The 17,500-nt window shown below is 43.0% G+C and overlaps 1 protein-coding gene across 4 annotated transcripts in view; it reads right to left on the bottom strand.

The window, feature by feature from the left end:
- Nucleotides 1–17,500, bottom strand: part of chd6 (chromodomain helicase DNA binding protein 6) — a 106,930-nt gene that overhangs the window by 34,328 nt on the left and 55,102 nt on the right. For all 4 annotated transcript variants that reach the window (XM_037534969.1, XM_037534973.1, XM_037534970.1 and 1 more), the window contains exons 14-19: nucleotides 16,263–16,406; nucleotides 12,784–13,039; nucleotides 7,633–7,843; nucleotides 4,925–5,120; nucleotides 2,202–2,366; nucleotides 1,898–2,077 (exon numbers count right to left, since the gene is read on the bottom strand). In XM_037534969.1, coding sequence (XP_037390866.1) covers nucleotides 1,898–2,077; nucleotides 2,202–2,366; nucleotides 4,925–5,120; nucleotides 7,633–7,843; nucleotides 12,784–13,039; nucleotides 16,263–16,406 — 1,152 coding nt within the window. The remainder of the gene's footprint in view (nucleotides 1–1,897; nucleotides 2,078–2,201; nucleotides 2,367–4,924; nucleotides 5,121–7,632; nucleotides 7,844–12,783; nucleotides 13,040–16,262; nucleotides 16,407–17,500) is intronic.

Genomic DNA, 17,500 nt, shown 5'->3' with positions numbered 1-17,500 from the left:
ATATGGAAACTAAGCCTGTTTTGAGATCACAGCTTTTGTGATGTCATTAAAAAACCCAACATATTTACATCTTTTAGCTCCGCCCATTCATGCTGACGTTATAATGAGGGTGTCAGCTCGGATGGCCTTGAATGAAATGCAATACAGGGCAGCCAATAAGAACAGAGCACATTTGCATATATCAGTCTTAAAGGTGCTGTAACACAAACAGCCTGATTAGTTCGAAGGGATGAAGAGAGGCTGGAAAATGATTGTTTTGGCACAAACTCACTCACCGGACACTTTATCAGGTATGCTAGTAAAAGGCCCTTTTGCCTTCAGAACTGTCTTAATTCTTCGTGTCACACTTTCAACAAGGTGTTGGAAACGTTCCTCAGAGATTCTGTTTGGTTATTTCAGTTCCTGTTGCCTTTCTATCATCTGGAACCAGTCTGCCCATTCTCCTCTGACCTCTCACATCAACAAGGCATTTTCGTCCACACAACTGACCGCTCACTGGATATTTTCTCTTTTTTGGACTGTGCTCTGTAAACCCTAGAGATGGTTGTGTGTGAAAATCCCAGTAGATCAGCAGTTTCTGAAATACTCAGACCAGCCCGTCTGGCACCAACAACCACGCCACGTTCAAAGTCCCTTAAATCCCCTTTCTCCCCGGTTCTGATGCTCGGTCTGCACTTCAGCAAGTTGTCTTGACCACCTCTACATGATTGGCTGATTAGCCATTTGTGTTAACAAGCAACTGAACAAAGGTGCACAAAAGTGCAAGAAACATGGGCTCTTTAAAAGTAGGTTTAAATGATATTGCAGTTGGCTTGTACACAAAATCAAAACAAAAACGTAAAAACTGAAGTACAGTGGTGCTCAGTCTTTAAGTCTAGGCTAAAAACCCACTTGTTTAGTGGAGACCTTGGTAATTAGTTTTCCCTGTCAGATAAAAGGTGCAGATCTGGGGGGCCCACGATCATAGAGTATTATGGTAAACTGGGAGTGTTGGTGTTGTCATCCCACTGCTTCACTCACTCACTCAGCTTTGTTGACGGTGGAGCGGAGGGGCACCAACATCTCAGGGAGCCTCATGGCTGTGTTACCTTTCTAAATCTCCCTCTTTAGTTAGGCTGTAATATCTAGACCTGCCGGAGTCTCTGCTGCTCTGTTAACCCTGTAATCTGTGTCACTCTTTACAGAACTGACTCTCTGTTTGCTTCCTTTTCTTTGCCGAGTTGAACAGCCACCCATGCGTCTGATGCTACTGCTTCTTCTGCCTTGATCAGGTGCCACTGCTCGCCAGCCTTCTGGACCAGCTTGACCACTTACGAAGCTCTTTGTTGTACAACGCCATGTAAACCTCACCTACCCCCCCCCCCACATACTGACCCTCCTGATGCACAGATATATTTAATACTTACAAATCTTATTCTCTGCTCTTTTTGCTCTTCTGTTATTGTTTTGTCGTCCTAAGGAGGACGGGTTCCCCTTTTAAGTCTTGGTTCCTCTCAGTGTTTCTTCCTCTTGCTCTTAGGGACTTATTCCTTCCACTGTCGCCATTGGCGATGCTCATGGGGGCCTGGATATTTCTGTAAAGCTGCTTTTGTTTCAGTAAACTTTGAAGTAACATTCAAGTAAATATCTATTCAATTCAACTGAACTTCAAGTTTAATGTGAAAGAATTTATTCAGTCTAACCCTAAACCCTAAACCCTCACCTTAATCTCAAGGTAAAACCTACTTCTGCTCCTAATCCTAACCCTAATGTTGTTGATCACCCGAAAGTCTGTTAGTGATATAAGTCTCTGTAGAGCATCTACAGGGGACCATCCGAATAAAGTGTGACCAATAAACCTGGGCTTGACTTAAGGATTTAAAAACACCTCTAGGTGTCCTGATGTTCCTGAGTTTACCTTCGCGAACGTGGACCCCTTCCCCTCGGACTGGATGGTGATGGTTTGGGTGCGGCGTTGGAGAATCTGGTCGATATCTTCCTCACAGAACTTCGAGCCTTCATCTTCCTCGTCCATTAGAGCACCATACGCGCCCTTCCTCAGGAGATCCTCCACTTCCATCTTAGACAGTTGCTGGACCTGTGAGGGTGAGAACAGACGACTTGCAGTTACCCACTCCAGCTGACCGAGGCCGTCTGACTGCATGACTGCTCCTCTTTTAATAACGTGATGCTCTAGAAAGTAGAATGAAGTGAAGACAGACCCCATTGAGGCTGCCCTTGCGGTTGATGTCCTGAAGAACGGCCTTGTCCAGTCCCAGTTTTAGACTGGCTTTGTCGAACATCTCCCTTTCATATGAGTTGCGCGTGATGAGACGATACACCTTCACTGCTTTGCTCTGGCCGATCCGATGACAGCGGGCTTGAGCCTGAGAGGTTAAAAGGGGTTGATAAATAAACTTCATACAGACGCAGAAGAGCAGCTCCGCCCATTTCATCTTAATACAGACGCTAAAGAGCAGCTCCGCCCATTTCATCTTAATACAGACGCTAAAGAGCAGCTCCGCCCATTTCATCTTAATACAGACGCTAAAGAGCAGCTCCGCCCATTTCATCTTAATACAGGCGCTAAAGAGCAGCTCCGCCCCTTTCATCTTAATACAGGCGCTAAAGAGCAGCTCCGCCCCTTTCATCTTAATACAGACGCTGAAAAGCAGCTCCGCCCATTTCATCTTAATACAGACGCTAAAGAGCAGCTCCGCTCCTTTCATCTTAATACAGACGCTAAAGAGCAGCTCCGCCCATTTCATCTTAATACAGACGCTAAAGAGCAGCTCCGCCCATTTCATCTTAATACAGACGCTAAAGAGCAGCTCCGCCTATTTCATCTTAATACAGGCGCTAAAGAGCAGCTCCGCCCCTTTCATCTTAATACAGATGCTAAAGCGCAGCTCCGCCCCTTTCATCTTAATACAGATTCTAAAGAGCAGCTCCGCTCTTTTCATCTTAATACAGATGCTAAAGCGCAGCTCCGCCCCTTTCATCTTAATACAGATTCTAAAGAGCAGCTCCGCCCATTTCATCTTAATACAGGCGCTAAAGAGCAGCTCCGCCCCTTTCATCTTAATACAGATTCTAAAGAGCAGCTCCGCCCTTTTCATCTTAATACAGATGCTGAAGAGCAGCTCCGCCCATTTCATCTTAATACAGATTCTAATGAGCAGCTCCGCCCCTTTCATCTTAATACAGACGCTGAAGAGCAGCTCCACCCCTTTCATCTTAATAGATTCTAAAGAGCAGCTCCGCCCCTTTCATCTTAATACAGAGTCTAAAGAGCAGCTCCACCCCTTTCATCTTAATACAGACGCTGGAGAGCAGCTCCACCCCTTTCATCTTAATACAGACTCTAAAGAGCAGCTCCACCCCTTTCATCTTAATACAGACGCTGAAGAGCAGCTCCGCCCCTTTCATCTTAATACAGACTCTAAAGAGCAGCTCCACCCCTTTCATCTTAATACAGATGCTGAAGAGCAGCTCCACCCCTTTCATCTTAATACACTCTAAAGAGCAGCTCCACCCCTTTCATCTTAATACACTCTAAAGAGCAGCTCCACCCCTTTCATCTTAATACAGACTCTAAAGAGCAGCTCCGCGCCTTTCATCTTAATACAGACCCAAAAGAGGAGCTGCGCTCCTTTGATCTTAATACAAACACTAAAGAGCAGCTCCGCCCCTTTCATCTTATTACAGACGCTAAAGAGCAGCTCCGCCCCCTTCATCTTAATACAGGCACTAAAGAGCAGCTCCGCCCATTTCATCTTAATACAGGCGCTAAAGAGCAGCTCCGCCCCTTTCATCTTAATACAGGCGCTAAAGAGCAGCTCCGCCCATTTCATCTTAATACAGGCGCTAAAGAGCAGCTCCGCCCATTTCATCTTAATACAGACGCTAAAGAGCAGCTCCGCTCCTTTCATCTTAATACAGATGCAAAAGAGCAGCTCCGCCCCTTTCATCTTATTACAGACGCTAAAGTGCAGCTCCGCCCCTTTCATCTTAATACAGATGCAAAAGAGGAGCTCCGCCCATTTCATCTTAATACAGGCGCTAACGAGCAGCTCCGCCCATTTCATCTTAATACAGATGCAAAAGAGCAGCTCCGCCCCTTTCATCTTATTACAGACGCTAAAGTGCAGCTCCGCCCCTTTCATCTTAATACAGATGCAAAAGAGGAGCTCCGCCCCTTTCATCTTAATACAGATGCAAGAGCAGCTCCGCCCCTTTCATCTTATTACAGACGCTAAAGAGCAGCTCCACCCCTTTCATCTTATTACAAACACTAAAGAGCAGCTCCGCCCCTTTCATCTTAATACAGACACTGGAGACCAGCTCCGCCCTTTCATCTTAATACTTTACATCTTAATTTTTTGTCAAGTTACTTGCCTTCAGATTTGATCTCCACTTTTGAAATATGATCTCAGGTAAACAAACTCAATACATGATGTTCTACAGCTTTCTCAGTCAGTCTTTTAGAATCTTCTACTCTGTTCATCATTCTGGACACAGCTCAAATTTCTACATGTATATTAACAGCCTACTAGAGTCCTAATATTTATCTGAAACCCATAAAGTTATTCAGGACGAGCAGATTACAATCATTTTAAACATTTGGTCACAATCAAACGGGCTTAATCTTACGGAAAACAGTGATTTTGAATGGTTAGGTATGATGTCTAAACCGGTCTTCTTTTTCCTACAGCACCCTTCCCCCAACCTTGTTATGTCTCTGTCTCTCTCTCTCTCTCTCTCTCTCTCCCTGAAGAGCTAGGGAAGCTCCACCACTGACCTTGGGCCTACAGCTAACAAAAGAAAAACATCCAGTGTGTTTAAAAAACAACGAACTACAGCAGAGCTTGAAGCGCTCGAGTCTGTCCACGTTTTCTCCTTGTCTTATTCTCTGTGGACGTGTTAGAGACCCTAAGTGAATAACCTGCAGGTCATTCTGAGGGTTCCAGTCCGAGTCGAAGATGATGCAGGTGTCTGCAGCGGTGAGGTTGATGCCCAGCCCGCCGGCTCGGGTGCAGAGCAGGAAGACGAAGCGGTCAGAGTCCACCTTACAGAACCGATCAATGGCCGCTTGACGCAGGTTCCCCCGGACTCTCCCATCGATTCGCTCATAAGTGTACCTGAACAACACAACACAGCAGGATTTATATGCGTCGATCTGCCATAACATTAAAACCACCTCCTTGTGTCTACACTCACTGTCTATTACACACTGTAGTCCATCTGTCTCTTTGTCCCTGTTCTTCAATGGTCAGGACCCCCACAGCACTGCAGTGACACAGTGTGTTAGTGTGTGTTGCGCTGGGCTGAGTGGATCAGACACAGCAGTGCTGCTGGAGTTTTAAACACTGTGTCCACTCACTGTCCACTCTATTAGACACTCCTACCTTGTCGGTCCACCTTGTAGATGTAAAGTCAGAGACGACAGCTCATCTGCTGCAGTACAGTTTGTGTTGGTCATCCTCTAGCCCTTCATCAGTGGTCACAGGACGCTGTTGGCTGGATATTTTTGGTTGGTGGACTATTCTCAGTCCAGCAGCGACACTGAGGGGTTTAAAAACTCCAGCAGCACTGCTGTGTCTGATCCACTCACACCAGCACAACACACACTCACACACCACCACCGCCACCACCACGTCAGTGTTACTGCAGTGGTGAGAATGACCCACCACCCAAATAGTACCTGCTCTGTGAGGGTCCATGGGGGTCCTGACCACTGAAGAACAGGGTAACAGAGTATCAGAGAAACAGATGGACTACAGTCGGACCTGTAGAACTACAGAGTGAAGCTATACGGTCAGTGGGGCCGATAAAATGGACACTAATTGTAGAAACAAGGAGGTGGTTTTAGTGTTATGACAGATCAGTGTGTGTAACATATAAACATATACTGTGCAAAAGTCAGAGACCACCTTTTATTAACCAACTTCCAGTCAAAACCAGAGCAGGGAGAGGAGCAGCGCCTTTTTAGAAAGTTGGAGCGCCGGTGTTCCCTCTCATTCCAAAATCGTTCCAACGTCACTCATTTCTACAAGCCAGAACGTCTTTTCCCACCCCTGCCCCCAAACTGACTACCCCTGCATGAAAAAAACGGTATCTTAAGGTATCTTAATAAGAGAAATCATCTTAAATGCAGCCTAAATATCTAATATTTCTCAATTTTAGTCGGTTGTTAACTTACTATAAGAACATTTAACTTATTTCTAATGCTTTTACTTGTTTTAAGTAATTTTAAATCAAAGTATCTCATTATATTGGCAGATCATTTTAAGAAATGTGCTTGAAACAAGCAAAATTATCTGTTAATATAGTGAAATAACTTAATAGCATCAATTAAAATAAGTAAAATAAATCTAGAAATAAGTTAAAATGACCTTACAATGAGCTTACAACGACCTGAAAATGAGAGTAGCTGATATTTAGATTACATTTAAGATGATCTGTCGTTAAAATGTCATCTTTGCAATGTTCACTGGAAATTCTCACCGATCTTATAATAACCTTTTGTATACTAGCAACTAGTTTTTATTAACTAGTTTTTTTGCTTATATTTTCACACTCAGAGAAATTGTAAGCCTTGTTTCTCTCTACACATGATTCTGTGTAACCGCAGACATTTGCTTGATTGTGCTGAACACTGTAGTTTCAAGCTTATAAGAACAACAGAACCCTTTTTGGGCAACCATTTTCATAAAAACGTTCTATATAGAACCACATACAACACATTCTCCTTCAATCTGAAGAACCATTTCACCTGTTAAGCATGGAAATTGTTCTCTGAGTGTTCATGATCCATTGTCATTACTAAAGAACCCATGGAGAACCATCTTTAAGAGAATATAACTTCTAAGCAAACAGTCAGTTAGCAAATAAAATAATCTGGCCACTTTTGGTTTATACTGAGCTGCAGGAGTCTAAAGAAAAGATGATTAAGTAGCTAATTACCATTATTTATATGCCAGTTACTCATAAGATGATCGTTACAGCACTAACTGTAGTTCAAAAAACTGGTTAAAAGCTACAGAGAAAACAAGCCTCCTAGCAACCACCTGGAAGAGCTGGTAGACCCCAAAACTGCCCCATCAGAAAAACAGCACTGAAAGCTTTGATCTCTGAGAGAGGAGAACATCAAGCTGCTTCAGATCTGAAAACATCCACAGGTGTTTCTGTCCATCCTTCCACTGCGAGAAGACCACTCAGCGCTGTGGGTCTGAAAGGACTTGTAGCTGACCAAGAAGAACCTCACTGAGAAAAGGAGATGGACACATCAAACAAAGAAGCTGAACGATGGACTGACCACCCCAGAGTCCAGACCTCAACACCACTGAATGGGTTTGATTAGTTCAGAAAATCATCAACCAGCTTCTAAGACTGAGCTTTGCAGGCGTGTCTGCAGGTTCTTTGAGGAGCTGAAAGTGAAGCTCCTGGAAACAATGGAAGCTGGAATGAAGGTAGAGTTACACAGACAAAATATGATTTTTTTAAAATGTAATTTTCTGTTAAAAATATGTTTCAAGTTTTTTTTTGTTATCCTGAAAAATTAATATCTTGTACTTAATGTCTGTATTGACTGGAAGTTAACCGTGGTCTCTGACTGTACTGCACTGGCAAAAATGTAAAGTCGATTCTCACCTCCTCTGAATGAGGTAGTCCTCTAATATGTCTAAGCATCGAACCATCTGGGAGAATATCAGCACCTTGTGTCCTCCGGCGATCAGTTTGGGGAGCAGCTTGTCGATTAGCACCAGTTTCCCAGCAGCTTGGATCATAGCTTGGAGCTGGAAATCTGGGGCGTCGGGATTGTGGTTTTTCCTGAAGCTCTCCAGAATCTTCTCCTCAGCACCTGAGAGCAGCAACACAGATAAGAATGTGTTTGTGTATATTAGGGCTCCACAATAAATCGCATTTTTATCATTATTGATTTGAGTTTCTACGATGAGCACGTTAAGAGCTGCGCTGACGGAACGGATTACAATTTACCTCACACACCTCTCATCATGGTGTCCCACAGCTTTACCGAACCGCACATTTTATGCCCATGTCGTCCACCCTGAGTGTACGTGTGCTATGGCTGACTGACGTGAAAGTTCTGTAACCTACACTGATTTCACAACTACAAATAAATATAAACCAATAACATCAGCCAATACAGAATAATGTGACAGCAGAAACCCATAAACAGCACTGATTAGCTTTAAGTTTAGGTTACTATTATTTAGATTATAAGTAAATTGGCTGATTAGCTATTAGCTGCTTCCTAGCTGTCAATAATCAGTGGCTCCCAAATGATGACAGAAACACACACACACACACACACACACACACACAGAACAGTCTTTGTTTATTTATTGATTATCCCTTTTTTATTTAAATGCATTCAAAATGATCTGTAACCTATGACTTCCCAGGTTTTTTGATGTAACCTGCATAAATGCCCTACACCATATTTCACTGGGATATGTGGGATGTGTGTATATATTATACTAAATGAAAAACCGCACTGAAATTATTCTCAGTGTCAAATTCTTCGCCAAATTCTTTATACCTACAGAACAGTTAGCTACAGTAGAGAGGCACTCCTGGAGATCGGTAAAGTTTGTCATGAACTTTCCTTTAGCTTTTTGGACTTCAACTTTCTTTTACGTTCGTACTCCACCGGCACCAGCCAGCAAGGCCCTGCAGCACCGGCCTCGGGTGAGCGGCGCAGCCGACGAACAGAGCGGCCAAAGCGGAAGTATGGCAAGAGAGGTGGGCTACATGCTAGGCTAAAAGCTAGGGATACCCGGCCACCGCTACCTAGCTTGTTGCTAGCTAATGTTCGCTCCCTCAAAAACAAGCTGCATGAACTGACAACCAGAATAACAACTCAGTGTGAGATCAGAGAGTGCTGTGCTCTTATCCTCACAGAAACCTGGAACTCAGACAGCACGCCAGACTCAGCGATCCAATTAGAATCGTACTCCGTCCACCACGGGGACCGCACGACAGTGTCGGAGTCTACATCTACGTAAACAACAGGTGGTGTTCCGAAGTTAAGACTGTTGAAAAACTTTGTTCACATTGTTGACTTAGAACTGTTGATGGTGAAGTGCACCATCAAGAAGACCCTTCTATCTGCTGAGAGAGTTCATCTCTGTGTTTATTCTGGCGGTTTACATCCTGCCATGCTTGAATTTGGCCACGGCACTAGGGCTTCTGCATGATGCCATCAGTAGACAAGAGACCGCGTAGGGGTAACGGGCTACATCAGCAGCTGTATTGAAAGGGTTGTCCCTACAAAGTGCTGCAGAAAATACCTCAAACAGAAACCCTGGATAAAAAAGTTCGGTCCATGCTACGTGCTCGCCATGCTGCTTTTCTCTCAGGCAACACTGAAGACTACAAAAGGTCTAGATATGACCTGCGTAGATCAGAGAGGCCAAGAGACAGTACAGGCTGAAGCTGGAGGGCTACCACACTACCACGGACTCCCGGCGCATGTGGCAAGGAATACAGCACATCACCAACTACCCGCAGACAAGCAGGGTAGTCACAACAAGCCACACTACACTACCTGATTAGCTGAATGAGCTGTATGCTCACTTCGAGGCCCTTGACCCTGGCCAACTAAGAAAAGGACTTTGAAGAGAATAAACCCACGGAGAGCAGCCGGCCCAGACAACATCCCTGGGCAAGCACTCAGGGTTTGCTCGTCAGAACTTTGTGGACATATTCAATTTGTCCCTTGTGCAAGCTTTTGGGCCATCCTGCTTCAAGACCACCACCATCGTGCCCCTCCCAAAGAAAAGCCTAGCCTAAATGACTATTGCCCTGTTGCACTCAACCCAATCATGATGAAGTGCTTTGAGAGAACAGTCATGACTCATATCCAGGAGACCATTCCAAATACTATAGAGTCTCTTCAGTTTGCATACCATCGGAACCGGTCCACAGACGACGCAGTGAACACGGCCCTTCACACAGCCCTCACACACCTGGAGGGCAAGGACATGTATGTCAGAATGCTCTTCATTGACTACAGCTCAGCATTAAACACGGTCATCCCATATAAACTCTCAGAAAAGCTCCTCACTCTCGGCCTGACACCTGCCCTTTGTAACTGGGAGCTGAACTTTCTATCAGACCCCAGTCAGTCAGAGTCGGTAGCCGCACATCCAACACAAGAACAGTGAGCACAGGGGTCCCCCAGGGCTGTGTGCTGAGCCCCCTTCTGTCCACGCTCTTCACTTATGACTGCGTGGTCTCCCAGAACAACACCAGCATCATCAAGTTTGCTGATCATACTACAGTCACTGGACTGACCACTGGTGGGGATGAGACAGCATACAGGAAGGAGGTGGCTGAGCTGGTGGCCTGGTGTCATGGCAACAATCTTTCCTTGAATGCAGAAAAGGCCAAGGAAATGATTGTTGATCCAAGGAGGAAGCGGGAGCTACACACACCCCTGTTCATTGGTGAGACTGAGGTGGAGAGGGTGATGACCTTCAAATTCCTCAGCATCCACATCAGTGAGGATCTCACCTGGTATCACAATACACACCTCATCATCAGGAAGTCCCAGCAGTGACTGTACTTTCTGAGAAGACTGAGGAAATTTGGCATGCCAGCCAAAATTCTCAGCACCTTCTACAGGAGAACGATCGAGAGTGTTCTTACCAGCTCCATCATGGTGTGGTATGGAAACTGCACTGCTCAGGACAGAAAGGCTCTCCACCGTGTGATCAAAACTGCACAGTCCATCTCAGGAGCAGCCTTCCCCTCACTACAGGACATTTATCACACCAGGGTCATCAGGAGGGCCCACAACATCATCAGGGACGGTACACACCCCCAGCACAGACTCTTCACACTCCTACCTTCAGGCAGACGCTACAGGAGTGTGAAGTCCAGGACTACACAAGCCTGATGGCCTGTGAACACCTCACTCACTACCTCTCCCCCCTCCCACTCTGAACTGGTTTAACCGTGCACTCAATAACTGCACCTTACATACGCTGTACTGCTGCTGTCAGAGCACTGTTTACATCTGTTACTTGCAACATGCACTTTAGGAACTGCTGCTCTACATATTTGAACATACACACATGTAACTTTAATTTTTTCAACTTTGCACATACATTGGGCAATCATGGGCTGGGGGTTAGGGAACTGGCCCTGTGCCCAGAAGGTTGCCGGTTCGATCCCAAAAGCTGACAGTACATGACTGAGGTGTCCTTGAGCAAGACACCTAACCCCCAACTGCTGCGTATAGGGCTGTGTGCTCACTAGTGTGTATGTGGTGTTTTACTTCATGGATGGGTTAAAAAACTGTACTTTTTTCTTTTGTTTTTAGTGTTATTCTTAGATTTAAAAAAATTTTTTTATTCTAAGGTTATATTAACATTATATTTTGTGAACGGAGGAACAGCAAAGTAAGGATTTCATGGTCCGGTTTCTGCCGTGCATATGACAATAAAACTCTTGAATCTTACTTCATAACTTCCATATTTCACAAAGCTAAATTCAGAAAGTGGGTGTCATATGACAGCTGTATCTGTCTTCTTTCCAGTCCAATTGTTGTAGTTTTAAAACTTTATAATAAAAGAAGCTGAACATTTTTTTTTCCTACTGAAAGTCGTCCCTCAGACGGCGTCTCTTCACTGATCTGCACTGTAAAAAATATTTTTATAAACAAATTCAAAGAGCATCTAAGATTTTTGGAAGTCAGTAGTAAATTGTAAGCATATGGCATTATGTTTATGATCATAAAACACATTTTCTGTTCATCTGAGGGGAACAATTACCAAAAAAAAAACAACAACAAAAAAAAAGCCTAAACTTTACATTAATTTCATGAAGTTACTGAAAAGTCTGCCTTACGATTTCGAAATGTAAATTCAGACTGAAAAATGGAAAAATACCCACAAGTATAAGAGGTTAAAAAGTTCCTTAAAATGCTGTTCATTGTGATTCAAACAGTAGGAACTAACCCCAAAATGAATTCCTCTGCAAGTATTTCACAACGTGCCATTTAAAGCGTTAAATATTTTAAATATTGCTGCACCCGGGCAGCGACAGGGAGGAGCTTAACAGAACATTCTGCAGTTCTGCAGTCCATAGACTGACAGTGTTGTGCAAAAAAAAAGGAAAAGACATTTATTTATTTTATTTCCAGCTAAAACAGCCATTAAGTATAAGTTTTTTATTTTTTATGACAAAAACAAAGCAGAAAATATATTTTACAAAATACCACAAAAGCCTTAACAGCTAAATTACTTTTAATAAAGAAGTCTTAAAGAAGCATTATTATTTTATAAGAGCGTAGGACGCAGCTGTAACTGACTGGAAGAAACAAAACTAATGAATAAAACAAAACAAATTTAAATATCAATAAAACTGATACTATATATTTCACTGTTGAGGCTCCTGTGTATTGTTCGGTGAATGTAAGTATATAAGAAAATGTAAGAGATATAAGGATCCTGCTTGTTTTCGTGACATGTCTAATGCACATTTTGACTGGAAATGAAACTGAAAGGACTGAAAGGGCGGACAGCACTAAAACCTTAATGAATGGCTGATTTAATGAATGAAAGTGTTTCCTCATGTCAGAGGTGCCTGATCATTACAATGTAAACAAGCTGCTAAAATGCTGGTGCTTTACTGGAAGGACTTTCGTTGATCCCACCAAATCCGCAGGGCTTCTGTATCGATCTTTATTGCCAGCAAATCGATATATTGGTCAGGCCCTAAGGTCCATGTGTGTATGCAAGACTGCTGCGGTGTTTGAGTATGTGTATTCACCTGTGATGAGGTATGGGTGGTTGCAGCACTTGCGCAGCTCCATCATGGTGTTGATGAGGTTGGGCATGTTGTGCTGGTTGGCTCCTTTGGCCAGAAAGGCAAAGTTTTTCTCCAAGATGGCTCGGTAGTATTTCTTCTGGATGTTGGTGAGCTCCACCTCAATGATGGTCTCTTCTTTGGGTGCCAGATTCTTCTCCACATCATCTTTCAGTCTCCTCAGCATCATGGGCTTCAGAATGGCCTGGAGCTTCTTGACCTGAGGACATTCATTTCAGACAAAAAAAAAAAAAAAAAAATATATATATATATATATATATATATATATATATATATATATATATATATATATATATATATATATATATATATAGTTACAGTATCAATAAACAGATATTGTTCCTAAAGCTCCCAAAATACTCATTTCAACCTGAAGAAGACACACCTGGCTTGAAATACACAGATCAGGCATTACATTCTGACCACCTCCTTGTTTCTATGCTCATTGTCCAGTTTATCAGCTCCACTTACTGTATAGCTGCACTCTGTAGTTCTACAGTTACAGACTGTAGTCCATCTGTTTCTCTGATACTCTGTTACCCTGTTCTTCAGTGGTCAGGACCCCCATGGACCCTCACAGAGCAGGTACTATTTGGGTGGTGGATCATTCTCAGCGCTGCAGTAACACTGACATGGTGGTGTTGTGTTAGTGTGTGTTGCACTGGTACGAGTGGATCAGACACAGCAGTGCTGCTGGAGTTTTTAAACACCTCAGTGTCGCTGCTGGACTGAGAATAGTCCACCAACCAAAAATATCCAGCCAACAGCGTCCTGTGGGCAGCGTCCTGTGACCACTGATGAAGGATGAAACTGTGCAGCAGCAGATGAGCTGTCGTCTCTGACTTTACATCTACAAGGTGGACCGACAAGGTAGGCGTGTCTAATAGAGTGGACAGAGAGTGGACACAGTGTTTAGAAACTGCAGCAACACTGCTGTGTCTGATCCACTCGTACCAGCACAACACACACTAACACAGTGTTACTGCAGTGCTGAGAATGATCCACCATCCAAACAGTACCTGCTCTGTGAGGGTCCATGGGGGTCCTGACCACTGAAGAACAGGGTAACAGAGTATCAGATATGTGACTCAGTACTCCAGTGCTTGGTTGTATCTGTAGTGTCTCCCATTGCAGATATATTTATTTTATTTGATTTAATTTTATGTTGACACTTGCACCAGGACAAAGTCCTTGTCCACTGACTCTGAATAAAGATTCTGATGATTAGGTAAAACGTCTGAGTTTAAAGACTCTCTGTGATCGTGATGGAATATTATTGCTTTTCTGCTGAGCACAACAGGCGCCAGGGAGACAGTTACACATATGCTCCTTCATAAATGGACATAATGGGTCTGAATCACAGTTTGCGTGATGTGGCACCACTGCGCTTTCCCTCATCTGCCTGTGACGTTAGCATTTTCCTAACAGACCACCGCTCCCAAAAATTAAAACCTCAACAAGTCCGACGGTAAATTTCCTGACAAGAAGCCGACGGGAACTGAGTGAACCTCGAAAGTCGCCAATGTAAACCTGCTCATTTCAGCAAGCAATAAACAGCCATATGCAAACGTCTCAACACCCAAGTTCAGACTACACCTTTGAAGATACGTTACTGCGCCCTCTAAAGGGAAGAAACTTACATAAGCACACTTTCATATATCTTTTTCCTGCAAATTTTAGTGGATTTTAGAGTTTAACATACTGGACAGGTCACGCTGTGCCTAAACATGGATCAGCTGTACAGGGAGGCAGCACATTTTATCTCTGATTTAAAAAAGGGCTGGTAGGCAGTCAGGTCAGCAGACTGGGCTGTGAAGGTCAGTCTGTAGCAGGCGGTTATCTCTGTTTAGAGAACAAACAGAGACAGAGCACCGAAACATACCAGGCTCAGCCTTTATAATTCATTTTTATTCTCTTTTATTTCTTAAAAACTCCAGCAGCACAACTTTCCTGTATTACTGTTCACTGATCCACTCGCACCATTACAACACACACTAACACACCACCAACATGTCAGTGTTACTGCAGTGCTGAGAGTAGTGGTGGACAGTAACTGAGTAACTGAGTAAATGTAATTAGTTTCTGTACTTTAGTATTTTTTGGTGTATCTGTACTGAAGTTTCTCCGTTCTGGACTTTTTCCTTTCACTCCACTACATTTCAGAGTCTAATATCCGACTTTTTCCTCCTACATTTTGAGAAATCTGTCGTTCCTTTTGGTTTCTGTGTGTATAAAAACGTAACATGTCAAAACGAAAGAAGCGCAAAGCCAGAGCACCAATCAGGGCCCAGCGGTCACTTTGTTTAGAGCTGGTTTTGACCTGTTGGTCATACCGACCCAGTGCAGCACGCGGTTCAACGTCAGCGCAGCAGCGTAAAACTTTGGGAGAGTCTGTTCAACATAAATGATGAACTAACCTAACTTTGTGTAAATAGAGCTCAATATAGAAATATGTCCACATATGCAGTCGAGACTGACGCGGCTTTTTTCTACAAATTTCTACAAACACCATTTCATTTTATAGTAAATGAGTTTGGGCTGGTTTATGTTTATGAACAGACGCCTACAGATCAACATAGTAAAGGAGCTCATCTGTGATCCTGAGTTTAAAGCCAGTTTTTATTCAACTTAAACTTGGAACTAAGTTGTAAATAAATCTGAAACTGAAACTTTGCTTGTGTGTAAAAAGTGATTTCAGAGCCACTCGGTTCTCCCTGATGGAAACTGTTTACCTTCAGTGTTTTGTGCTTCTGATCATTTTAATAGACGTCAGCGTCACTAATTAATGACGTTCTATTAAAAGACTGGTTTACTAAGAGAGACGCTGGAGGACTTTCACCTGAAATGAGTTCATGAAGCCAGTCTGGTTATAAAAATGATAACAGGACATCAGAGCCAGAATTACTCTTTTAGTACTTTTACTTTATACTTAAGTACATTTGAAGGTAAATACTTTAGTACTTTTACTCAAGTGGAGGTCTAAAGGGAGGAACTTCTACTTTACTGGAGTAATATTTTACCTTGAGTATCTACTTTAACTCAGGTACATGATTTGTGGATTTCGTCCACCACTGCCTGAGAGTGACCCACCACTCAAATAGTACCTGCTCTGTGGGGGTCCATGGGGGTCCTGTCCACTGAAGAACAGGGTAACAGAGTATCAGAGAAACAGATGGACTACAGTCTGTAACTGTAGAACTACAAAGTGCAGCTATACAGTAAGTGGAGCTGGTAAAATGGACAACGAGTGTACAAACAAGGAGGTGGACTTGAATGTTGAATGGGCAGAATGTTGTGACCTTTGTGAACCTTTTATAAATCCTCAGTTTGTGTCACAAATTCCAGCAGCACACAATTTTCTCAGTCTGCTTGGAGGGGCTCTGTGAGTTTGTCACATTATGTGAAATGTAACGGAACCTCACCTGCTCCTCAGTCTTCAAATCCCCAAACTCTTCGAGGAACGTGCTCTCTGAAGGGAACTGCATCGGCTCCAGAAAGTTGAGCAGACTGAAGAGTTCCTCCACAGAGTTCTGCAGAGGTGTACCAGTTAGGAGAACTTTATGTTCCTGAGGAGAAGGAAAGAAAAATAAGGCAGTCAACTTTTTCAACACCATTAACTGTGAAGACATTCATGAATGTTTTTCCCCCTTATTTATACAATACATACAAATACCTACTCATTTCCACAGACACTCACTGGAGCTCCAGGTTCACTACAACCTGTTAACCCATTTTTCAACATTCCTGCTTAATTAACTGGTTTAGATGTAAACAGAGCCGTTCAGAGCGGCTTGGTGTGAAACTCTCTGTACTAGAGAAGCTTGTCAAGTCAGAACTGCTCACAGTGGTGGTGATAGGAACCAGACGTCCCCCTCTAAACACTCCTCACAGAAAGTTCCTACATGAAACAGCTATGAATTCACTGCCTGATGACTGAGACGCTGTTTTATGGTTTACGTTTTGGCATAAAACACAATTTTAAAAATCTCATGTAGGTTCTCTGGTGGTTCTGGATGGTAAATAAAGCGTCTATATCTGTGTTGTAGTCATGGCGACGCCTGGTTCCTATCACCACCACTGTAAAGACGTCTGATCCATTTCACACCAAACCCTCTGAATCTCTCTGATTACACCTCTGTGATTATTACTTATTGCATTTTTAGAAATATTTTCATGAATTATGCAGAAATTTGGAAAAATCTGTGAAATTCCCTTTAATTACCTGCACTAGGGCCCATCCGATATATGAAAAAAATACATACTAAACGGATCCAGAGCTGATCTTTATCATGAGAATAACAGGTTATAACAAAACAAATGTTTCTGTAAATAGAAACTAATAAAACATATGAAAGGTAAGAAGCAATAAACAGAGCGACTGGAACTGAATAATACATAAACACTGCTAATAAGATCTGAACAATGTCTACAAATCAGATCTACAAATTTCATTGTAATAATAATAATAATAATAATAATAAATGACATTTATATAGCACTTTTCACAAACCCAAGGTCGCTTCACATAGCAAGCAAAAAAAAACACTATACAGGGGAGGAGGAAGAAAAATGTGCATTAAACAGAAAAGTGAGATTTAAAAGAAGAAAGAGCCTCCCTGAGGGATTGAGGAAGAGAATTCCAGAGTTTGGGGGCCATGGC

Source organism: Pygocentrus nattereri, chromosome 26 (assembly GCF_015220715.1).
Source record: "Pygocentrus nattereri isolate fPygNat1 chromosome 26, fPygNat1.pri, whole genome shotgun sequence".
NCBI lineage: Eukaryota > Metazoa > Chordata > Actinopteri > Characiformes > Serrasalmidae > Pygocentrus > Pygocentrus nattereri.
This window is presented reverse-complemented; position numbering and strand designations above follow the sequence as displayed.